This window comes from Mytilus galloprovincialis, chromosome 10 (assembly GCF_965363235.1).
Source record: "Mytilus galloprovincialis chromosome 10, xbMytGall1.hap1.1, whole genome shotgun sequence".
Taxonomy (NCBI): Eukaryota; Metazoa; Mollusca; class Bivalvia; order Mytilida; family Mytilidae; genus Mytilus; species Mytilus galloprovincialis.
Window position 1 is genome coordinate 66,186,207 of NC_134847.1, and position 26,294 is coordinate 66,212,500.

At 32.4% G+C, this 26,294-nt stretch overlaps 1 protein-coding gene across 1 annotated transcript; it reads right to left on the bottom strand.

The window, feature by feature from the left end:
• Positions 1–3,626: 3,626 nt before the first annotated feature.
• On the bottom strand, positions 3,627–25,991 carry LOC143048151 (organic cation transporter protein-like). Its single transcript, XM_076221653.1, has 11 exons — positions 25,871–25,991; positions 19,030–19,459; positions 17,162–17,265; positions 16,477–16,631; positions 12,052–12,220; positions 10,762–10,995; positions 9,427–9,635; positions 8,261–8,369; positions 6,680–6,892; positions 5,390–5,483; positions 3,627–4,013 (listed from the first exon to the last, which is right to left on the bottom strand). Exons 2-10 carry the CDS (start codon positions 19,417–19,419, stop codon positions 5,402–5,404), a joined length of 1,665 nt encoding a protein of 554 aa, XP_076077768.1. The 5' UTR covers positions 19,420–19,459; positions 25,871–25,991; the 3' UTR covers positions 3,627–4,013; positions 5,390–5,401.
• Positions 25,992–26,294: the final 303 nt, after the last annotated feature.

Genomic DNA, 26,294 nt, shown 5'->3' on the forward strand with positions numbered 1-26,294 from the left:
TATGTTCTTTTCATATATTTTATGATGGTATAATACTAAACATCTAACGGGAGGGATTGTGCTTGATATTCATATGATGACGACATAATCTTCAATCAGTTCAATTGAGGTCGTCAGGAGCTGGCATGTCAGTAACTGCTAGTAGTTCTTTGTTAATTTATGTATTATTGTCATTTTGTGTAGTTTCTTTTATTACCTATTCTGACATCGGACTCGGGCTTCTCTTGCACTGAGTTTTACTATGCGTATATTTGTGCGTTTTTTCTACATTGGCTAGGGGTATAGGGGGAGGGTTTGATATCTCAAAAGCATATTTAACCCCGCCGCATTTTTGAGCCTGAAGGCGGTCCCAAGTTAGGAGCCTCTGGCCTTTGTTAGTCTTGTATGTTTTTTATTTTAGTTTCTTGTGTATAATTCGGAGTTTAGTATGACGTCCATTATCACTGAATTAGTAACATATTTGTCTAGTGGCCAGCTGAAGGACTGCTCCGGGTGCGGGAGTTTCTAGCTGCATTGAAGAGTCATTGGTGACCGTCGGCTATTGTCTGCTCTATGGTCGGGTTGTTGTCTCTTGACACATTCCCCATTTCCATTCTCAATTTTATAGAGATTTAAGATGATGTGGTATGAGTGCCAATGAAACAACTCTCAATCAAAGCCAATATGTAAAAGTACTATGGATTCATCAATATTCGTTTTTCGATTTCGTTATTACCCGCGGAAACTACTTATTCTAATGTAGTTCAACCAACTATTAATCATATATAAGACTTTGGCGAAACGAAGGAATCAACAGTAAACCATTACATATCAAAATACGGTCTTCAACCTATTTTTACACCAAACAACAAGCTATAAGGGGTCCTTTCAAATGGCTAGTGTAAAACACTTCAAAAGGGAAATCCAACGGTCTTATCTATATAAAACAAGAACTTTCTTTAAAAAAGATATCCGACGTATTTAAATTTGAGTATATGTTAAAAACTATCATTTCGATAACCTTCAGAAGCACAAAGATACCATTTAAATAAAGTTTTCTCTTTTTGTGTTCAGTATTCTCGGTCCTCGTATCTTTCTGTTTACATTCACCAAAACCCCGCGGAAATATCACATGCGTAGGTGCGTTCTAAAAGACATGTACGTTCGTACAAAAACAGTTTACATTAAAAATTATATAATTGCCCGAATAAACAGCTGTCACGGATGCAAAGAGCTATTTGAGAAACAATTATATTAATAAAAATATAAATCTTTGTAAGATCTAGTTCCAATATTTATAGTTTTTCACTTGCTTTTCATCACGATATAATTAACGAGACGTTTTTTCAAACACAACCAAATCACCCACCATGACAGCATTTTGTTCAATCACAGAAAGGATTTTCGATCATGCGTATTCTGTTGCTATAGTTAAGCGTCCCTAAGTTCAAATGGCACAAACCGAAACTAAATCGACTACGTCGGGAAAAAAACGAATAACGAGAAACATGTATGACCCACATCAACAAACGACAATCACTGAACATCAGGTTCCTGGATAAGGACAGGTGCAAACCATGTTAACGTTTAGTTATGTTTAGTTAAAAACGTCAAAGGGCAAATACACACCTACCCCAAAACAAACATCTTATATCTTACATCGAATAGATTCATAATTCAAACATTAGTTATAATAAACAAAATCCTTATTGAAAATAATGACAGGTTTAGACGGAAAGAGCGTGAGGCGTACTTAAAGTATGACTCTGATATCAATGATGAAGTTGTTTTTTTTGTAATTGACCCTTTCATTTTGGCTATTATCAATATATATCTGTCTGAACAGTAAGAGCATAATACTCTTTACAGTTTATTTCATCCTTAAAGACAATAACAATCAAAACCAAGGAGTAAACTCAAGGAAAGCGGTCCGGCACACATACAAAATTTCAATCCTGGTATCTTTGATGAGTTTATTTACAAACACTGGGTCGATGCCACTGCTGGTGGAGTTTTTATTCCCCGAGGGTTTCACCAGCACAGTAGTCAGCACTTCAGTGTTGACATGAAAGAGGGACGAAAGATACCAGAGGGACAGTCAAACTCATAAATCGAAAACAAACTGACAACGTCTGGCTAAAAATGAAAGAAGACAAACAGACAAACAATAGAACATATGACACAACATGGAAAACTAAAGAATAACCAAAAACTAGGGGTGATCTCAAGTGCTCCGGAAGGGTAATCAGATCCTGCTCCACAAGTGGCACCCGTGTTGACATGAAATGGTCATAGTTATAGTTAACTAACTGTTTACAAACGTTGAATTTTTTAAATACTTAGGCTTTTCTACCTCAGGAATAGAATACCGTAGCAGAATTTGGAAACATTTTTAGGAAGTCCTCAATGCTTTTCAACTTCGTACTTTATTTGGCGTCACTGATGAGTCTTTTGTAGTAGAAACGAGCGTCTAGCGCATATACAAATTTTAACTCTGGTATCTATGATGAGGTTTTTTTTTTTATTAAAGGTTGTTTTATTTTAGACAACGGATCCAATTGAGAAGACATTTGACAGTTAGAAAATTTGAAATTTTTTAATAAACTTCACTTTTAATGATTCTTTGAATACGTTGCAGTGATAATTTCACCCCTAAATTTCATTATCAGTATATAAATAAAAGGCATCAGTGGTTTACTGATTATCAAATGTCAGAAATCCACAAAGGTGATAAAAATCAAGTTAAAACAGCAAGAAATGAGTTGTTAAATAGAAAAAAAATCATTGTTTGACCTACCTGCCAAATTATGTACCTATTCTCTAAACTGTCAAAGACCATAACAACTGAACGACAAACCTGGTGATCGTCACATTGTAATTGATCTCTATGTTGTCATCAGTAACATCATACTAATCAGTTTTTAAAATTGGTTTGACCTTTCATAAATTATTTCTTGTAACGACTGAAGGTGCAATTTCAGACTACATCAAGTACCATAACTCCTGAACGACAATAGTGAAACATGTTTATATTGATCTTCGACGCCATTTTGTATTTAATAAATACATATTGAAATTTAAAAAGCATCGGTTGAACAAATTATACGTTAAAGCACAGAAACGACGTAAACTGCAATTTTCTTTATGATATGGCATAAATAACCAATCAACATTCAAGTTTACCAAAACTAAATGTCACAGATAAGTCAGGAGTTTAAAATAAACCAAAACTAAATGTCAGAGATAAGTCAGGAGTTTAAAATAAACCAAAACTAAATGTCAGAGATAAGTCAGGAGTTTAAAATAAACCAAAACTAAATGTCAGAGATAAGTCAGGAGTTTAAAATAAACCAAAACTAAATGTCAGAGATAAGTCAGGAGTTTAAAATAAACCAAAACTAAATATCAGAGATAAGTCAGGAGTTTAAAATAAACCAAAACTAAATGTCAGAGATAAGTCAGGAGTTTAAAATAAACCAAAACTAAATGTCAGAGATAAGTCAGGAGTTTAAAATAAACCAAAACTAAATGTCAGAGATAAGTCAGGAGTTTAAAATAAACCAAAACTAAATGTCAGAGATAAGTCAGGAGTTTAAAATATACCAAAACCTGCTACATTTTATAATATATATCATTTTTTAATCAAATATAATTATATTTCTATAATACAAATTCATTCTTTGTAGTCACACGTTCTTATACAAGTTGTAAAGTGTAATACTGATAATTAATGGTCTATGTACTTTATAATCATATTTTAAATGTCATTTATAAAATGACAGTTTATTCTTCAAATAATTTTTTTTAAGTCTTATTTATTTTATCTTTCATTATTGGAAATGCATAGCAATTTTTCAATAATTCTTTCTGAAATACATTTTTGGTGGTTTTACTAATGATGTACTATGGATCTTATTGTTGTGTTGGGTGTTTCTCTACTATCCGCTTTAAAATGAAACTATTGCTGCTCAGTAAAAACATTCAGTTCTTTCACTTTCCGCTCTGTAGTTCATTTATGCACCTTTACAGTTTTCCTGTAAAATTAAAATGCATGAGCTATATGATGTGGATAACAATATGAAATAGTAAGTAATATAAAATAAAACATTAGCTATGGACAAAAGAGAAAAACGAAAGGAAGAAGATGACATACTAGTAACCTTAACATTAAGAGCGCCGTGTCGATTATAAAAAATTGGAATACAGCAATAAATTAATTCTTCATGAGCTAATAATATTTAATATAAAAGTTGAAATCAATATGAATTGAATCCTAGATATTGTAAAAATTTGAAAACATTTGCTTGCTACAAGGAGTTCATGGCAATTGGGGTAAATTTTACCACTATGAATGTATACTTGAATAACACAATTTATTGTTTTATATCACATCAACTTAGTTAGAACACCTTCAATGAGATAGAAATAAAAATAACAGACAAGTCTGCATGTCAGGGATCAATCTTCGTATAGAAAAACGCTCATCCAAAACAGAAAAATTAAAGAAAGGGGATTTCTTTGTTATAATTCGAGCACCACCGATAAGCCTTGAGTAGTCGAAAAGCGCGTCTGATGCCATACAAAAAATAACAGTGAGACTGGTATATTAAATGAGTTGTGTTTCAAAGCAACTTGATGTCTTGCCTTCAATATTTGTCAAACTATTGATTTTAAATACACTGAGAACGCCATTAAAATATTTCGGGTACAAAACTTTATATTTATTGAGTAAACAATAGAAAAGCGTATTTCATGTAATTCATCAATGTTTCTTCTAATTTTATAAAGCTTGTCAATGTTTTGTGCGACAAATCTAAACGTTGACAAGACGCTTAATATTCCATAAGACGGATGATTCGAGTTCCAAATGTATCCTGAAGTTAGAATAAAAAATGTATGTTTCTTTCAAAACATAAAACAGTACAAAACAGGGGACACATTTTATTTTTCATTTAGGAATTTAGCGTAAACAGTGGCTTTTATACTTATTCATAACTTTTCATGAAAAAATCTAAACAGTATTTAACCTCTGGTATTTTGTTGTTATGTGTCCATATGTTGATTCACATTGCATTGTATTCATGGTGGAGAAAATTACTCAAATAACTGAATAATAAATGTATGAAAAAATATAAATCACATTTTTCCAAACACAGCTTTCCAAACAACATAAAATTGATATTCTTGATAACAAAAATATGTCTAAGGTCCAATTTTACTAAGGTTCGAATTGCTTAGTCTTTGTTTTCTATGTTGTGTCTTCTGTACTATTATTTGTCTGTTTGTCTTTTTATTTTTAGCCATTGCGTTGTCAGTTTATTTTGGATCTATGAGTTTGACTGTCCCTCTGGTATCTTTCGTCCCTCTTTAACTGACAAATTCATAAGAAAATCTTTTTAATTGATTTTACCTGTTCACATAGTTACTTCCCATTCAATATATCCTCATCCTTATCTGTACCCGGAGAACAAACTGTCATGTCTATTCCTTTCTCAGCAACTTTTCTACAAAAATAAATCAAAATATATATCAAGATCAAGACATAGTCATGGATGACAATTCATTAGAATAACCTGATAATCGATGTAACATAAAAACATTGAAAATAATCTGAATACAATTAGTGCCCAGTCTGATCGCAAGTAAAGACATTTTTTGGGTATATATTTCCAAGATCAAGGTTGCTTTAAGGTATGGCAAGTCAAAACCGCGTATTAGAGCTACATGGTAAAAACTTTGTGTTCATTGCAATAGAGAGTTAACACATTGAGCATATCTGACGAAAGTAAATTATGAAAAACGCTTTGGACACAGGACATTTAATAGGTGTTGTTCTACAGTTTGATTCATATTTTATTACATACAAAACCTGGATAGTGCTCACCCAAATTGCTTTTTAAACCATTAACTATTTTCAACTCATTTGGTCCCCAGGACAGTAAATTGCTGCTTATTTTAAAACTAAAACTAAAACTCGTTTACTAATATATATTTAGTATTTCATTTATTATTTATTATAAAATTATTTTGTATAAACATTGAAAAATATGTTAAACAGAATTCTACATTATAAACTTGTAAAAAACAAACATTTGCTATTTCATCTTAAAAGTAAATATTCGTGCATAATATAGATGACCCTATGATTTTGAAACGGACATTAAATAGTTATCAAAAGTACCAGGATTATAATTTTATACGCCAGACGCGCGTTTCGTCTACATAAGACTCATCAGTGACGCTCAGATCAAAATAGTTAAAAAGCCAAACAAATACAAAGTTGAAGAGCACTGAGGACCCAAAATTCCAAAAAGTTGTGCCAAATACGGCTAAGGTAATCTACTCCTGGGGTAAGAAAATCCTTAGTTTTTCGAAAAATTCAAAGTTTTGTAAACAGAAAATTTATAAAAATGACCATATAATTGATATTCATGTCAACAATCAGCTTCACCTTTCCCATAATAATCATTTCATAACACTTATCCCAACAAGACAACACACTCACAATGTTTTAAAACCTGTTGAAAATCATAGACATTTGAATGATTCATCATTATAAATTTAAATTCTACATTAACTACATGTAATTTTGCACAGTTGCAATATTTAAGAGTTATAATGTGAGAATAATTTTTAAATTGATTCGTCATACATTTTCACTAATTTGCTGCACCAATATTATATTAATGATATATATTACCTCTTTTCAGGATCTGTTACATCTTCCATTGTCTGAGGTAGAGGCTTCCCTGAAGTTTCTGGCAACAACAAGGCTAAAGCACCAGAGAATATAGCTAATCCACCAAATAGAATTAAAGGTAGTGGTCCCCAAAATCTATTAAGTTCTAGTATTTGTGGAGCTAACATTCCACCTATCCTGGCACACATTGAAGACACTCCCATACCAATATTTCTAAATTTGTAATATAAATTATAATATTTTAATGTGAGTAAAGTATGTATATTATAATAAGATTTCTCACATTTGATATTTGTGTATTTGATGTATTTAAATGTGTATCTATATCTCTAATAGCCTTTTTAGAGTGTTGTTAAAAATATAGATTATTTGTGAAACATTTAATGACACATATTGTATGCATATGGCTTATTTTACACAACAAAAAAAACGTATGACTAAAGTTGGTATTAAGATAAACATAAGCATGGCCTATGTGTATTTATATCATAAACAGTTTTATTTCTCTACAGAAAACAATCTCTTAATTACTTGATAAAGAGAATATTGCTCTGACCCCGATCAAGGTTAAATTGAAACAAATGATTTCATATTTTACCCAACCTTTTGTCATACCATATAAATTTCCTCTATGCTTTATTCAAATTGTGTATTAAGAATGAAAACAACACTTTATATATTGAATGCATTCGAGGCCATGAATGTATAAGAACATAGACAATTGAAGAGAGGCCATGAATGTATAAGAATCTAGACAGTTGAAGAGCTTGACGTTCCAAATTATCTAAAAATGATAGCTTACTCCAACTAAAGTCAATTTCGTATGATGGAGTTGAACCTTATTTTCTAAAGAATTTATAAAAAAAAAAGCTTTTGATTTTGTCATTTGATTATGGACTTTCCGTTTATGGACTTTCCGTTTTAACTTTTCTTCGAAGTTTGGTATTTTTGTTATTTTACTTTACGTTATAAATCATGTCAGTATCTGTAAATAAAATTGTGGATTGTTAACATGTACAACAGTTAGAAGTTAATAATTTGCAAATTCAAGTGTTGAGTTTATTGTGTGATAGAGTATTATGTTTTATCACCAGAAAAGGGTTTGGTGAACTTTTTAAAAACTTAATAGCAGTAAAATTTTGAGTATACAGGTTGTTATTAACATCATATACATGCCCAGTGACAGCCTTTCAGCAACAACAAAATATAGTGAAATCGACGGGCGTGAATTTGCCTGCGTCATGACGTCAATGCTTCCGACAAAGATTTGTAATAGAATCATATAGATTAAATTGAATATATTACGTAGGTTTATCTTAAAACATATGGTCGGGAAATTTTCACACATACTGATAAAATATGTATGTTTGAGAACATATAGCATGCCTGTATCAATCTAATTACTTGCCTGTATAGCTAAGTCGTGTGGTATTCACATTTACCAGCTAATACAAAAAAGAGAATCTCCCAGTTCAACCGAGTTATGCCATTTTCGTTTAAAGTCACAATATAGTGTAGAAATATGTTTTCAGTATTAACAAACGGATGAGCAATCATATTTATACATGCATGATTATTTACCTGACAACTGTAGGGAATACTTCAGCTGCCATCAGATATATTATGGCATATGATGCTGTTATACAAAACTTTCCTATCATTGCTAGGGTTATTTTCAGTGGAATCATTTCTGAAGATAAAAAGCATTGACAGTTGTTCAAGCATTTGCAACCAGTCGCCTATGTGCGAGTATTGACAATTTGATTAAAGAGAAGCAACCACTATTAAATTCATTGTTTATACGATATGTACACGGATAAAATTATCTAATGATTTGTGTATGATGAATCAAGATATGTGTGAGATGGTTATAAGAGATTTATTCAATACAAAAACAAAATTAGATTGTCTAGATTTCATTCAGTAATATATTCTTCCGATACATGATACCTGATCCGTCAATCAATCATATGTAGATTATTTTTACAAGGCTATCAATACTTTAATGATGGTTTATAAATCGATCCATTCATTTGACGATTTTTTGGGTTATATACTTGACATATGTTTATCCAATTGATTGGTTTACATTACTTGTTTGTGTTTTTAACTATATAGCCCTCGCACGGTCGGTCTGCAGTGTATCTGATACGGTGTCCAGTTACACAAAAAATTATACACATCAAACATGTCAAATGAGCTACTTACTAGTAATACTCAAGCTAACCGACACGCACAAACACATATATAGTATTACAACGAACGTAAACAGTTAGATGTCAAAAAATAAAGGAAAGTCAGGTAATTGATATTATTGGGGATCTAATTTCGGTAAGCAATGCAATTTATAATATATCGAGTAGGTATTTTAATAAAGCAAGACAACTCTATGATAGTCCAATCACATCGAAATACTTAAAAGTTTTGATTGTTCCTTATATGTACCAAGCTTTCTGTAATAATTCTATTCTTGATCTTATGTCTTTCTAGTGTGTATATTGCCGAATGATAATGATCAAACGAACGAAAAGAAAACTTGCAGAAAGATCTCTGCATGTATTCACAATCCCATGTAAAATTACAGCGATATAGACTACAAATGCAATTTTTTTTTTGGTTCATCAAACTTAGCATGCAGTACACATATCTGATTTTGGATCTAAGAATCATGCAGTTTGATCTGATGGCATTTGTCTTGCTTGGCGCAAATTCCTAACTAGTGTAACTCTTTATTAACTAGGATTTACCTATGAACCCCGATGCTATACATGCACCACCTCCTACGACCATGGTGGCAAATAATGGTCTCCTCCTTCCTAAAGGATTTAACATTAATATACACATAATATAGGCAGGTATCTCTACAGCACCAGCAATACAAAAGTTAATGTAGGGATCACCTCCTAAGTTATCTGTCCCTAGTGACAGTCCATAGTACAACATGGCATTCACAAGCCTGAAATCAAATGCAAGACTCCCTTTATAATTCATATGTTATTTTTCTTTGTTTTTATAGTGATTAAGATTATAATTGAACACAATATTGACTGTTGTACCCCTATTTTTGACATTTGTACCTATTACGAAAAAAGTAAAATCACAAAAATACTGAACTTAGAGGAAGATCAATTTGGAAAGTCCATAATCACATGGCAAAATCAAATAACAAAACGCATCAAAAACGAATGGACAAAAACTGTCATATTCCTGACTTGGTACAGGCATTTTCAAATGTAGAAAATGGTGGATTTAAGAATCAAGATCGTTTGATCATTATCATTACGACTGTTTGTTTTGTTCACACATCGTTGTCAGTATAATGAAATTTGATGAGACTGTCATACAAGTGAAAAGTTTAGCTAGCTATAAAACCATGTTTAATCCCCCATTTTCTACATAAGAAAATGCCTGTACCAAGTCAGGAATCGAACAGATTGTATCCATTCGGTTGATGTGTTTGAGCTTTTGATCTTGCTATTTGATTAGAGACTTTCCGTTTTGAATTTTCTGCGGATTTCAGTACTTTTTAGTATCTTTCCCATACACCTAACTAAATTGTTTTATACAAAACATGTCTTAACCGTTCGTTATGTATGCTACTATATAGTATTGCCTGATTCGAAGAATATAACGTCTGGTGTACTAATTTATAATCCTGGTACCTTTGATAACTATATAACAGACCCACATGTTTGATAGGTGTATAATATTATGATTACCAACGCTACTTCAACAAAACAATACAAATGTTTAATATATGCAGAATGTATAATACACAGCCACGTTAGTTTACAACAGCAACAATAATACATATACATAATAAATAACACACCGTAAATAGTTGAGAGCACCATGCCTTTTACACAATAAAAAAAAACAAGCAACATCTCTATGTGATGTCCGTATGTGCAATCAAACGTGCCCGTTCTTTCTAGTATAAACATATAATACGTCCTCCCGGTATACCCATTTCGTAGAACCTGCTTATTGGATTGTTTTCTTCTAATTATCCTAAATGATGGAATATATTTTCTAAAGTATGGTAAAAATTATGCTACGTATGCTGCAATATAGCTACTCACCAATTAAACCAAACATTTAGAGATAAAAATATCATCCCTGGTCGACACAAGTCAATAAGTGTATATCTTCTCCCTGTAGTTTCTGTTTCAGATTTGTCGTCTGACTTTGTTAGGTCTTCAAGCATTTCCTCGTTGATATCAACCTTGTTAGTGTCGGCTACTTTTCTGACTATATTTTTAACTTCCTCTTCTTTGTGTTTGGATAACAACCACCTAACCGACTCTGGTAACAACCTAAAATAAATATAATTATATTACATGGAACTTTACTCATGTTCAGTTGGTTATTTACAGCTAACAAATGTTTGTTGTGCATTAAAAGAACAAAAATGATAATGTGTGAATATAAATGAATTAAAATTTTATCGGGATATGATCATCGCTTGATTTGTGTTTTAATTGGTGTTGCATACGAAGACGTGTGCTTTCGAGCCTCAACTGGTCGGTCATTATAAAACAAAATGTCTGAATTCTCTCAATTCACTGCTACTCGTTGCTGGTACATCAATTAAAATTGGTACCGTTAATGTTATTACATAACTCGCAAATCTGACCATATAACGTTATATGAATGTATAAACACTAATATATGAAACAAACAAGTAAGCATTTATGTATACATAGAATTGTGGGTAAACGTCAACGAGACAGAAATAAAACGACAAGAATAACCATAAAACAACTAAAGTAAAGTGCATTATAGTCTCTCGTTGTTTACATCTTCGTCGTTTGTTTCTGGTGGATAGTTGTCTCATTAGCAATCATACCACATGTTTTCATGTTTATATTCAGATTACATTTAAGAAAAGATAAAGAAAACCGCGAATAATGAGTTTAACTCGAAATACTTGTAATATTCTTATTGGAAATATTATATGACAATGGAATATAAATCTTTAGGAAATACCAAAGGGGGGAATTAAAAACCACAAATGGGAGATAGACAAACAACACAATGGCCTACAGAAAGACAAAGCGAACAATCAAACACGGCAACTGTTATCAAAACGCTACCTGCTATCTCTAAATTGAGCTACGAGAACCCCAACGTAAATCGTGAGAGGAAACCAGTGCTCCGAAGAGTAAACCGTTTCTATTCCAACACGTGATGTTGATAATGGCAAGTAAAAATCTGCCGATAAGTGTTAGAATAGACCACTGAATTTTCGCTTTTTTCAAAACAATAATCCTTCAATCTTGAATTTTAAAAAAAATATAAAAGACAATTTATCCAAATAGATAACAAACTAAAAGCAAAATACACTTAATCTGCTTCATACAAATATTTACCAAATATAAGGGACAAATAACACAACCGGAAGTGTAATTGCCAATTCAATGTATCTCCAGTCTCTAATTCCATATGCAAGGACAGACAAGGTCATATAACCAATACTGTAAAAAGACTGGACCAGGAACCCAGCTACTAGACGGTAGGATGGACCAACTAACTCAGTACCTGTAAAAACATATTCGATGATAAAAAGTTTACAAATAAAATGCCGTAGCTTCCATTAACACAGTGTGGGAACGGAACTGTACGGTTTCATAATAATTTTTTTCATTCGGGAGACTGTCAAGCGGGGCTCCGACATTCGTAACAATAACAAGTTGCTTGATGGAAAGTTTGATGAACTCAAGTGTTACTATATAACGTTTCAGCTTCAAGTTTTGGTAATCAAAACATTCTATACGTATAAATGAACCAATAAAATAATAAAAACAACATATGCATCCAAACGTTTTCATTAGAATGGTAGGGCTCCGAGTAAATCGATCAAAACTGTGACGGAGCAGCGATCAAAAATAAACATCGAAAACCCCATCGTTACTATCAGTATTTTCATATGTACCTTTTCTGATATATAGTCTTTCCTGTCTGAAAGTTTGAAAGTCATTGTCAAAGTAGAAACCTCAATATATTCATTTTCTAAATGTCGGATATTTTAATTGACTGTACAATCGCTTGCAAGTTTACTGTACAATTGATCGGAGCCCTCCTGTTCAATCACTCGGAGCTTTCCTTGGCCAAATTCATTAAAGCGTTTCATTGGCTGTTCCTTGTCTGTCCTATTATATTCAGCTGTAGTTTTTGAAATAACAATGAGCACGGATTCTGTTATTTTGCCGATTAATAAAGATAGTTAAGAATCTATCACGGAAACATTTTTGAAGGTGTCTATATCAGAGAGATAATCCGAACAATAAGTATAAAAGTCAAAATAAAAGGACAGTACAAATTTAAAGAAATCACTGACAAGAAAATAGTGCTCGTACAAATATAAATAACCGAAAAGATGACTCTAGTGCTCCGGAAGGGTAATCATATTTTGAAGTTCACTTTATTTATTAACCCCATTGGTTTAAAAAAAAAAAATAAACGTTTACTAACAATACAACAAATAATTTTGATCAGAGGACTAGGATATCCTAACTTGATAAATAGTTATCAAAGGTACTAGGATTATAATTTAGTACGCCAGACGCGCGTTTCGTCTACATAAGACTCATCAGTGATGTTCATGCATATCAAAATATTTATAAAGCCAAACAAGTACAAAGTTGAAGAGGCATTCGAATATGGAATGGAGGTAGCTATTCGCTGAACAAAGAAACTACACGTATATATCAATTAACATGATATAAAAATAAGAAGATGTGGTATAATTGCCAATAAAAGCAAAACGAGTCAAAAGCTCAAACACGAATGGACAACAACTGCCATATTTCTGACTTGGTACATGCATTTTCCTATGCAGAAAATGATGGATTAAACCTAGCTTAGCTTTCTTAATAGAATGAAATTCAAAACAGTGTAGCTGTGGCCATTGATTGACACATTAAAATCATCCATTGACTGGGACAATTTAGGTGAACGTTTGTATGTAACGACCAATGCTCACTATGTACTTTTTAAAGACACTTAAACTATGGGGTCACCAAAGGTTCTCAACACCTAAATAAAGTAATTCGAAAAATTAATCAGAAATAACACGATATTTTGATTTATATCAATTATATAAATCAAAACACAAAGGTTATTCCTGATTAATTTTTCGAATTATTTTATAATTAAAGGCGTTAAGAAACCTTTGGTGACCCCACAGTTTAAATGCCTATCGTAGGTACGTCGTGAACAGTGGTCGTTACAGACAAACGTTCACGTAAATTGTCCCAGTCAATGGATGATTTTAATGTGTCAATCAATGGCCACAGCTACACTGTTTTGAATTTCATTCTAATAAAATGTATCAATGATAAGGGATACATACCAAAATAGCTCTCATTAAATTATTACAGAACAAGGAAAACCAACTCATGCCAGAAATATGTCGCATTGGGTTGCAGTATAGTTTTATTGAACATTTATAAATATGACATAAATTGCGTTCATGTTTTTACATAAAGAAGGCCGTTAGTTTTCTCGTTTGAATTGTTTTACATTGTCTTATCGGGGCCTTTTATAGATGACTATGCGGTATGGGCTTTGCTCATTGTTGAAGGCCGTACGGTGACCTATAGTTGTTAATGCCTGTGTCATTTTGGTCTTTTGTGGATAGTTGTCTCAATGGCAATCATACCACATCTTCTTTTTTTATATTGAATATAAAATCTGTTCATGAATGTTGCAGAATAAAGAGAGCAGTAAGCATTTTCTTCTTGAGTGTCATAATAATTCATATGTCCAAAACGTAAACACTAGAAACTATTATGTTCCATTTAAATATCAATTCGCATTTTTTGCCTATAATGAATTCCTCTTTATTTCCGATTTGGAACAGCATTGGAAAACATATCCTAATGACATGTTTTAACAATTTAAAAAAACAGACATTTCCTTTTCTCGTTTAACAGGGAGATTGATATAAGAACAACATTATTCTGAATCCACATCTTTTTTTTATATCATGTTTATTGACATATATACGTGTTATTTCTTTGTTCATCGAAAAGGTACCACCATTCCACATTCGAATGCCTTTATTGAGTTAGAATATCCCGGTCCATCGATGAAAATTCTTTGTTGTATTGTTGGTATACGTATATATTTTTTTTAAACTGTTGGGATTAATAAGTAAAGCCAACTTCAAATTATGATTACCTTTCCGGAGCACCTAGTCATCTTTTCGGTTATTTATTTTTGTACGAGCACTATTTTCTTTTTAGTGATTTTTTACATTTGTACTGTCCTTTTATTTTGTCTTGTATACTTATTGTTCGAATGTTGATTTTCTCTCTGATATAGACACCTTCAAAAATGTTTCCGTGATAGATTCTTAACTATCTTTATTAATCGGCAAAATAACAGAATCCGTGCTCATTGTTATTTCAAAAACTACAGCTGAATATAATAGGACAGACAAGGAACAGCCAATGAAACGCTTTAATGAATTTGGCCAAGGAAAGCTCCGAGTGATTGAACAGGAGGGCTCCGAGCAATTGTACAGTAAACTTGCAAGCGATTGTACAGTCAATTAAAATATCTGACATTTAGAAAATGAATATATTGAGGTTTCTACTTTGACAATGACTTTCAAACTTTCAGACAGTAAAGACTATATATCAGAAAAGGTACATATGAAAATTCTGATAGTAACGATGGGGTTTTCGATGTTTATTTTTGATCGCTGCTCCGTCACAGTTTTGATCGATTTACTCGGAGCCCTACCATTTTAATGAAAACGTTTGGATGCATATGTTGTTTTTATTATTTTATTGGTTCATATATATATACGTATAGAATGTTTTGATTACCAATACTTGAAGCAGAAACGTTTTATAGTAACACTTGAGTTCATCAAACTTTCCATCAAGCAACTTGTTATTGTTACGAATGTCGGAGCCCCGCTTGACAGTCTCCCGAATGACCAAATTATTATAAAGCCGTACATTTCCGTTCCCACACTGTGATTAAAGTTATGAATCAATTACTGCAACCGATTTTAAACAAAAAGAAAAGCATGAAAGAAAACCCATAATGTTCCATGGCCCATTTATTTTATTTCATTATTCATTGGGGGAAAAACGAACAACGATTTCATTACTGGTAATGCACAAATTGCATGTTCCCTTACTTATCATTATACAAAACAAGTTGCTTTCTTTTTAAAAATAAAAGAAAAGAAATACGTGAACCTAAGATCGCTGGTCACCAAAAGATTGTTGCTGAATTGGTGTTTGCTTTTGAACTGAAATAATTGACTGTGTATATAAGAAGATAATGATGATGTTAAACCGCCTTTATTAAAACTATGTGATTGGATGTACATTATTGCACAAGTCAGTTGAAAACAATGCTGGATAGTTGTGATTATAAAAGTGTAAAATACAACTACTCTTTGAATATACATTTTAAACTTGGCTATTTTATTTATTTATTACCTTGGAATATACATATTTTTTTCATAACCCTTTAACAAATCCCAGTTTCTGAAAACCAGATGTCTTATGCAAATTGCACAAACCAATGGCAATATAAATTTAACCACTCAGTTTGCTTTATAACTTGGATGCATTTATTTTATCTGTCATATCTTCCGCATAGATGCCTTCAAATTCTCAACTCATTATTGAAGCTGTATGAACTCATGGTAGATGTATAATAGATAAATTTAACGCGAATGTGCAATGAGTGTTAATCAACACAACTCTCTCAGGAGTAATTAGAAATTAAACAAAACTGTATATATTTGCTATTGCTTATAAAAAAATTACCGAGTGTGAACGTCACCAGAAACAATCCTGTCTGTGCTGCACCTTGTAAAATGTAAAACGGAATGAAGACATAGAAATTCGGTGCTGCTGCGGCTACACTTCCAACTATTAATAGCATCAAAAGGCAAGTAAATAATGTTGGTTTCCTACCCAATCTGAAATAATATTTCAAGAAAAGACAAGATGTTTACGCACATTTATTTTGTTTAACAATACTTTATGTGTTTGGTGTTATAAACAAACTTTCAAGTTTTTTGTCTATCTAGGTTTTAAAACATTTCTTTAAAAATGTACACATTTCAAATTATATCAAAAAGGTTGATTTAGCATATAAAAACATACACATACAAAAAAATCAAAAAGAACTCTATTCGAAGCTTTTATATAAATATTCATCTCTTAGTGTGTTTTTATTAATTTTGTCGTTGGATTATTGTCTCATTGACTTAAACATTACACCTCTTTTTGTTCATACATGTAGACAACTTGTGTAGTACAAAATCGTCAGAAATAAAACTATTCCTTCTTTTGTTTTGTATGTATGTGTGTGTTGATGGCTCTGTATGATCACGCTTCATAATTAAAGCACAGAACCACCTTCACAATCTCCCATGCAGGGTTATCGGTCCTTGCTCTCTCTGCATGGGAGATTGTAGACGTTTAAACAATTAAAATGTATCCTTACATGTCTGACAACTGCCCAAAAACTACAGCTCCAACCAAACGACCAAAGAAGTACAATGTCTTAGATGTACTACGCAACCAGTCTTTGTCACACACCAAGTCAAACTGAAAATATAGAGCATATTCAAATGTTTTGTACCAAGTATCTGTCCGACGCAACTGACTCAATGTCAAGCATGTCCGGATAATACCTTTTTACCATACGGAATTCGAATATATACCTATAGACTTGAGAACTTTATAGTTTAGTTTAAAAGCCATGAGCAATATATTAATTAATAACAAAGAATAGAAAAGATTCATCGGTTATGCAATGCATCTGTGTTTGAATGTCAAGTAAAGTTACTTATTGTTAATTGCTTGAAAATCAACACTGGAGGTTCTCGTCTGTATCTACTGTGGTGTTCGAAATATGTTTGGTTTAATTTGGTCCACTTGTTAAATTAAAAGCGGAAGATTTTTGAAAAAAGATGACAAAGATTACCAAAAAATTGCAGAAAATGAATATATAGGGCAATTACTCCTTAAAACTACCAATTCAGGGCAGCAACCCAACAAGGGGTTGTATTTTGTCTTAATATTAAATGGACAGATAGATCTAAGCCTGATTAACATTTTACCCTAAGTCACATTTGCACGAAGTGCTTTATTTTCAGAGATATAAGCCAAACCTGTATTTTATCCCTATGTTCTATTTTTATTCATTGCGGCCATGTTGGTTAGAAGGCAGTAGTCATCGGACTCATTTTTTAGACTAGATACCCTATGATGATTGTGGCCAATTATGGTAAAATTTGAGTTGTTTCAGAGGAGAAGATTTTTTGTAAGATAACAAAAATTTACGAAAAATTGTTGAAAATTTACTTCAAAGGGCAATAACTCCTTAAGGGATCAATTAACGATTTTGGTCATGTTTGACTTATTTGTAGATCTTACTTTGCTGAACATTTATATTGCTGTTTAAAGTTTATAGCTATCTATAATAATATTCAATATAAAAAAAAAAACTGCAAAATTTTCTTAAAATTACCAATTCGGGAGCAGCAACCCAACAAAGGGTTGACTGATTTATATGAAAATTTTAGTGCAGATCGATCTAAATCTGATAAACATTTTTAACCGATATCAGATTTGTTCTAAAATGCTTTAGCTTCAGAGAAAAGAGACCAAAAACTACGGTGTACCCCCATGTTCTATTTTTAGTCATGTTTGCCATAATGGTTGGCTAGCAGGGTCATCGGACACATTTTTTAAACTAGATACCCTATTGATAAATGTGGCCAAGTTTGGTAAATGTGAGTCAGTTGTTTCAGAGGAGAAGATTTTTTTTGTAAAAGTTAACGACGGTCAATTGAAATGGGTATTGAACGGAAATATTTACTAACATGTCGTCTTTTATTTGATAACATATGTTACCTATAGATAAAATCTTTTATAAGTCAACTCAATATATAAATATAAGATAACTGACATATATAGAATTACTTGCATGTGTCACATCAATATCCTTTAATTTTAGGTCTTTTTTACTTCACAGTGCAAGTAAACAGGTGAAAAAATGTAATAAAACGATTGGTAGGCAACAAAGCTTTTTTATATAATAAATCGAATGAAAGGTATAAAGAAAAAAAAACGGGTAGTGAAAATGAACAACGGAAGGGTTAAAACCATACGGAGTATTGAAAGAATTTAAGTAAGAAGAAAGAGTGAATAATAATATCAACTAAAATCTTCACTACTGTTGAAGACAATTTTGTCAAGTAAAAATTGCAAGTTTTACACGATTTTTGTTAATCTTGAATCGGCAATGGCTCGTATCGACACAAACCAAAGAAAATGCAAGTATGTGATAGATGTCTTTGTACATACCTGTGTAACAATAGTTGGTCCATAAACCTCTCTGGAATAATCCCATTCTGTACATTTACTTATTGGTACTGTGCCGTTATTTACTTTGATCCCATCTAATGTATAATTTCCAGATAATATAAGTTTAGACGCAATACTTGCGTCATATATTTTACATTTTCCAGCGCTCTGAAGAAAGTCTTGAAAGTCTTTTTCTGTTGTATTGCCAAAAATCGGATCGGAAACGTTCACACTTGGAACATGACACTTGTAGTCTGGTTTGGCGCCAACAAATACCATGTTCATAGCATGGAATGCACATACTATAGCTACTAGACATATCAAAAATAGACGAATCTGTTGGTATCGTCCAAATTCTCCAAGAATTTTAAGTAAATCGTCAAAATGCATAATTCTTTGAGACTTTTCGCCAGGGTATTTGTTCCGTTTACTGTAATCATATCAAAATCAATATTTACACAAATAAATCAAATTTTATCAGGAATCTTTTGAAATTAATCTGAAATGAGATAACGTTTTAAACCATTTCCTGTCAAAAGTGTATTACTATCCACCCTTTACGTATACAAGTTTGTCACTTGTAACATTACATATATATGAATAGATGAAATCTAAAAGGTAATAATAAGTAAATCTTTTCTGTTATAAATAATACCTAATACAGCTTTATATTATATTTTAATCAAATAGCAAAACTTATAAAATTCGAACGTGTATTCACAAAAGACTCAACATTACCATAAATATCATATCCCAAGGGTACAGTAGCTTCTCCGGGTTAACCGTAATATAGCCTACATCATGTCTAGGCATATTATTATTACAAATTAGTAAAAGTTTTGTAAATTTTGATACCGACTTTCTCAGCAAGAATGTCGATAATTTATCAACAATGTGTTAATTCTTTTGATGATAAATCTAATAAAAAAAACTTTTTTACGCGTGAAAAGTATGAACTTTGCATTTAGTTTTCGAGTATCACGTCCTCTTTTCGATTTGAGAAAATATTTGGCAGAATGATTTATGTAAAATGTACGAACTGCTGAAAATATATATATATATATTTGAAATAGGACATATCAAACCTTCCATCAGTATCAAATTGCTTTGGACACTTAATTATGACGTCATCTGAAAGAATGACAAAATTGCTGCACGTAGCCTACAGACAACTTTCGAGTTCGATGCATTTCCGTCAAAAACTCTGGTTTTAGTGAACGTCATTTGTGCGTTTAGGGGCGTCGTCACTTCCATTCCAATGTGTTGAGCGAGTGGTTGGAAAACTATAATTCTATATTGTACGAATTATTCGGCAAATTGAATTCTCAAAATTGACAATCAGCATTGCTGTCATTAGGGAATTGCCATTAAGTACCTACAGAACATCCATTATTTCTAGTTTATCCTGCACAATGACGATCACTAAGACGCTTGATGAACGTAAATAGTGCAGGGATACAGGCGACCCCCTCTATCTGGTAAATGACGTCATAAAGGCGCGTATAATTGACGAGTTTTTTCCGGTGACGGATGAACTCGAAAGTGGTCTATTTTCATACCAGCTATCTTAAATTCCAAAACGAAGTCAAGAGAGTTTGCCCATGCGTGATTATTTGTGGAGACAACTTTTCTGAACGAACATTGCTATAAGAAATTTACTGTGGAGTTCATTCACTAAGATATATATAAGAATATGGTTTCATTTTTCATTATAAAAATATTCGCTATGCTCCGCTATAGGCTATATTGGTCATGTTGGTGATGACCTGGTACTGAATTATTCCAAGTTGGCTGATTTTTTTTCATCGCATCTATCTAATTGCACTTGATATTATACCACGGTATACCTAAGTTAATGATTCATTTCTGCAATTGATTTGAATTTCAATGATGAGGGTCATTTGATATATGAACTTTATACGACAGAAGGGATGATTTCGTTTTTCTCTTTGCGAACTTGGAGGATACACATCTCTTAGTTTTATACGTTACTAGAAGATGCACTCGAAATCCAGTGGGAGAGAGTTGAAGACCACCTAAAGTCCACTGACCATGCACGAAAGCGTATAAAACATATAACGGTTTCTGAATTTGGATATTTTCTCAAAACTGTCGTTTTCTGTCGGAAAAAGATGGTTTCAAAGACAAATTTAGGAAGTACTAAACACTAAATATTTTCGACTTTGTATGGTTTCAGAGGAGTTGCGGCGCAGTGAAATTGGTATCTTTCTTTAGTTGTATAGATTCCAATGTGCACTGTTCTGCTTTAGGATATGTTTTATGCAAATTTATGTTTTTAAATGAATGCAAGGACGTCATATTGCAAGCTATTTGCAACGCCGCATCGCTTCTTCTTTTTAACTCAAAGCAGCACATAAGTCTCGGAATTTAAATCGTAATCCTTGATATCCAAGTTAGATTAAGTCAAGTTATTTTCAACCAATCCCACCAAACATTTATTGTAAAAGACAATTTTGAGAAAACAGTAGCGGATCCAGAACTTTTCATAAAAGGGGGCGCTGACTGACCTAAGGGGGCCCGCTCCAGTCATGCTTCAGTAATTCCCTATATAATCAACAAAAAATTTCCAACAAAAAGGGGAGGCGCACGGGCCCCAGGCTCCCTGTATCCGCCTATGGAAACGTACATATTTGGCGGGTATACGACATGTACACCGCCATATTCCAGATGCAGGATGTTTTCATTCAGCTTTTTGTGTATTTTTTATGCCATTGTACTATCAAAAGCATCATTGAAAGTCTCGTTTTGAGGCATATTTGACGTTTTGGGAATCTCAAGTATGCATTCACGACTGAACTTTTGTCACCAAACCTTTCAGTGTGTTATGTCATTAAAACATACGATTGATTCATTAGAAATACTTATTATCTCTGACTTCCATTATCGTAACCAGCAAAAAATTAAGATGCATGAATAACAACTGCTATGGTGCATTGACCTTCAATTTACCTGTTAACTTTCAATTTGCTTTGTCTTTATCCGTTGTTTTGATCATCTACGTGTCTGACGGGAGACAACTCGCATTAAGACGGCCGCCGGAAATAACTAACGCGGTGACCACTTACCACACGAGCCCAAATAATTATGACTTCTTGAAAGGCTACAATATGTTTTTCTTTGACGCCTTACATCGACGCAGAAAAGGGTCAAAGCAAAAATTTTAAATAGCCTTCCCAGACGTCAAATTATTTTCACTAATTTACCCTACATGTCCACTTACCCTACTCTCCACTACAAAAAGGCGACCACAGGAATGTTCCACTTGCCATAGCATCGAATATAATTATTATAAAATATTTTAATTGATAACGCTCTGATATGTCAATTATTAAGGATGGCAGCAATTAACATTATTAAAGGATTTAATATTTAGTATAAGTTCGAGTTCCATCAACTCTGATATCAAACACGACGGTTAGTGGAACAACGTGACTGGTCCTTTCAGGGCACAAGAGTAAATTGTGTTCTACATGCCCAGTCTTTATTTTCTGTGTTATTATTTAGTGTATTGTTATCTTGTCATTGTTTTTCATTTTAATTTGAGCTAAATTTTAATATTTTGCTTTTTCAGAGAACGAATACTTTTAACTTGTCATTTCGATAGGTATAGATTTATTTTTCAAATAGAATTATCCGATTCGATCATGTGAAGATGATAAGATAGATGCCAGGAGGAAACTGCAGTGCCCAAAAGAAAACCTCCGACCTTCGGTAGGAAAACTGAAAAAGATGTAGTGTATTGTAATAAACGACCTACCACATGCAAGGGCGGATCCAGCCATTTAAAACAAAAAAGGGTGTGTGTGTTCCTAACCAAGGACAAAAGGGGGTAGGGGGTGTTCCAAATACATGTCCCCATTCAAATGCATTGATCGTCCAAACAAAAGGGGGGTTCCAACCCCCGGACCCCCCCCCTTTGGACCCGCCACTGCACATGTGCGATTCGACTAATATTATCAGCGTTGACAGGTTATAGGTAGTAATACAGTAGTTCGACTATTTAGACCACCGAGGCTCCCAGTTGTTTCGAGGGGTGGCGTATATACTTTAAATGCAGATTGCCAAGTCAAACCATTTAAAACACTTGTAAATAAGTAGTTACTGTTTTTTCCGCGTACGCAGAATTTTGGAATAAAAGCAATGACGCCGTGTCGTATAAGTCATTATGTCTCTTGGTATTATGACATGTATTCCTGTTGACTGTTACATTATGAACTAGCTCGATAAAAGTCACTTTCAGAGGTATAGTCCGTACGAAGCTGGGTTCCAGTCATTTCACATGGACATATCCTGTCCTGATATGCATGTAATACTTGTCACTGGACATTGAACACCAATCCATCATATATATATAAATTACCGTTTATGTAATGTCTAAAAATAGCAACAATCAACATTCAATCTAATTAAGCGTGGATCAGTTTGTGAAAATAAACTGATACAGTTACTGAATTAAAATTATATAAATGTCTAAGAATATAACTTAAACACACTAATTAATACATCAAAAAGTTCTATTTGATCTTAAATAGATTTGAATTTGAAAAATATTGCACCTCAGAATTTCATTTTTAAATATTTTAACTATTAATAAGAATTTTTTCAATCTGTTTGGCTCTAAATGTTTCTTTTTTATGTTCCCACCTCTGCACAATTTTTTTTGCCAAAAAAGTAATAAATGAATAAGAAATATTAAAAAATGTTCCTTAGACCTAAACCCTGCCTTAAATTTGAATATATCCATTTTTTCAAAAATTGTCTCCCTTTTATACCCTATCCCCGGTCTTAAAATAGAAATACGCAATATTGTTTGATGTTGCATAAATATGTTTGTAGCTACAACTACATAATGTTGGAATAAAAGTTTAACACATTTATAGATGTTCGATTAATTGTTTGAATTTCTATAATTTAATTTGTATAATTTCAAGATAATTATGGTTTTGATTTGCTTTTAAATCTTTTTTTCGTCTCTCTAATTGAGTCCATTAGGTTCAAGAGTTCGTAACTGGTGCATCCAAAATCTCTCTCTCTTTTGTCTTCCTTGTGTATCCCAATTTTGATTTTTATCAATGATTTGAAATGTGACGTTTTCAAAATCATGTACTGCTCTTAAAAGGTGTCTTGTAATTGGGCAGTTTCTTTCTTTTGTATAAAATGACCGATGGTTATTTAGTCGGATGTTAAATGGTGTTTCTGTTTCACCAGCATATTGTTATTTGCAAGTTCCACACGTTAGAACATAAATGCAATTTTGCGTTTTGCAATTTGATGTTATAAATATGTTGTATTTTTTCTTTGTGACTGTGCTGACGAATTGGGTTTCGATGTTGGCAACTTTGAGGCACTTACAATTGCCCCATTGCATGGTTTATAACCTCCGATTGTTGATATCTCATGTTTAGATACTTTGGATGTTACTAGAATATCTTTGAGGTTTTAGGGTCTGCTGTAAGCCATGACTAGAGGTGATGGGGGAAATCTCTTTCAAGGAAGGATCATTCTCAATAAGACAACATAAATTACCGTTTATGTATGTATATAAAACAAAACAATTAATACCAAAAAACGCTATTCTATAAGAATAATTTATTTTAAAAATATCCAAGAAATTCATATAATTATATTGAATCATAATTGTTCATTTTCTCGTTTTCTTTCCTTTAAGTGATTCAAAAGCATTAAATTTTATGTGATGACCCTAGTATTTTATTTTTGTATTTGACTACCTGACAAATGTGTTTATTTTTTTTTTAAGGATTTTACATAATTACATTTTTCAACAGCAAAAACATTATTATACAAAAGAGATACATGCACATATTTATACAGAAATGACAAATTAGATTTGCCATAAAATTGACAATATCATTAATTTTGTACACCATGTACACAGGTGTTATTATATGCGTCCGTAATATTTTCTAGATTTACACTGATAGTACAGTCAGTGACAGGCCGCTATTTAACATAGTAAGATGAAGACCCGGGGATGAAGATTGCTTTTAGAAATTGATAAGACTTGTATATTCTGATCTAGTGGCTACTTTCTACTTTGTTGTCGGGTTTTTGTGAGGGATGGTGTCTCTTTGACACATCCCCCCATTTCCGTTCTCAATTTTATTATTCAACATCATCAACATATATGTGATTTCTTATTTATTTATAACTTGTAGTGACTGTACGACGAAAATAGACTTGTGTGTACTATGTATAGATAAATAAATCAAAAGATAGCTGAAGAAATACACATGGTTTCACATTCATATCCGGAAACATTTTGTATTTAATACACCTAGATTTCATTGAATGTATCTGGATATCCTGTATTTATCAAGCTTTTACATAACATAAAATCAAATTACTGTAAGACTAGCTCTAACCTAAATCATCAACATACATGACATATATATCCTTATAAAATAACATCAACCTCATTTAAGACCTAATATTGGTATAAATATGAGACACAGCTAATAGGTTTAACAATCTCGTGTTGTATCCAACGCAGAAATGAATGGTTATGCCTCTAGAGTAATGCAGTTAAGCTTCCGTTTATAAACTCGTAAACTGCATCATGTGCATGGTCAGGTAAATCTGAACTTTCGAATTTCGAATTTGCAAATAAAAAGAAAACATTAGCAATTGCATATACCATGAATCATGATACGATACACAATGCTATCACGCTGGAACATGTGCTTTTCTAAATATAAATCTGTCAGACTGACGTAAGATTTCCCGTTCAAATAGCGTACAATGGTTAAAAAGTATGCAAAACAAAGTATATATTTTAACTATAATAATTACAAATACTTACATAGTAGTGCAAATAGAACAAACAGTAGTGTTAGTGTACTACACAATAGAACGCATGTGCAGAAGAGAGATTAATTAATAATGTATTTACATGGCAACCGAATCATGCGATTAAAACTGTGTGAGTCAACCAGGCGGGATCGATCTGAACAATATGATAATTTGATGGGACAAGATATTCAACTTTCAGCCATTGACTCTATAAAGAATTTTAAACTTACCAGGAAAAATTGTTTTAATTGAGGAATCATTGAATGGTTTTATCGGTCTCAAAAATATAGTATTACCGTGGCTCAGAATAAAATAAGGGCCTGGTTAAGATTTTGTTATATCGGTTTTATTTCTATTGTGACTGCATACACTTCTGACATGCATTTTGTTGGAGATAATTGATGTGTAATGTAAATTACAGACTTCATTTTTAG

What these genes read in the sequence shown, in the direction of transcription:
- LOC143048151 (XM_076221653.1), bottom strand. Translation starts at nt 19,419, where the DNA reads ATGCATTTTGACGATTTACTTAAAATTCTTGGAGAATTTGGACGATAC. An exon ending in TATAGCATCGGGGTTCATAG is followed by an intron (nt 8,370 to 9,426) that starts GTAAATCCTAGT and finishes TTTTATCTTCAG; the next exon opens with AAATGATTCCACTGAAAATA. An exon ending in GTATTCCCTACAGTTGTCAG is followed by an intron (nt 6,893 to 8,260) that starts GTAAATAATCAT and finishes TTACAAATTTAG; the next exon opens with AAATATTGGTATGGGAGTGT.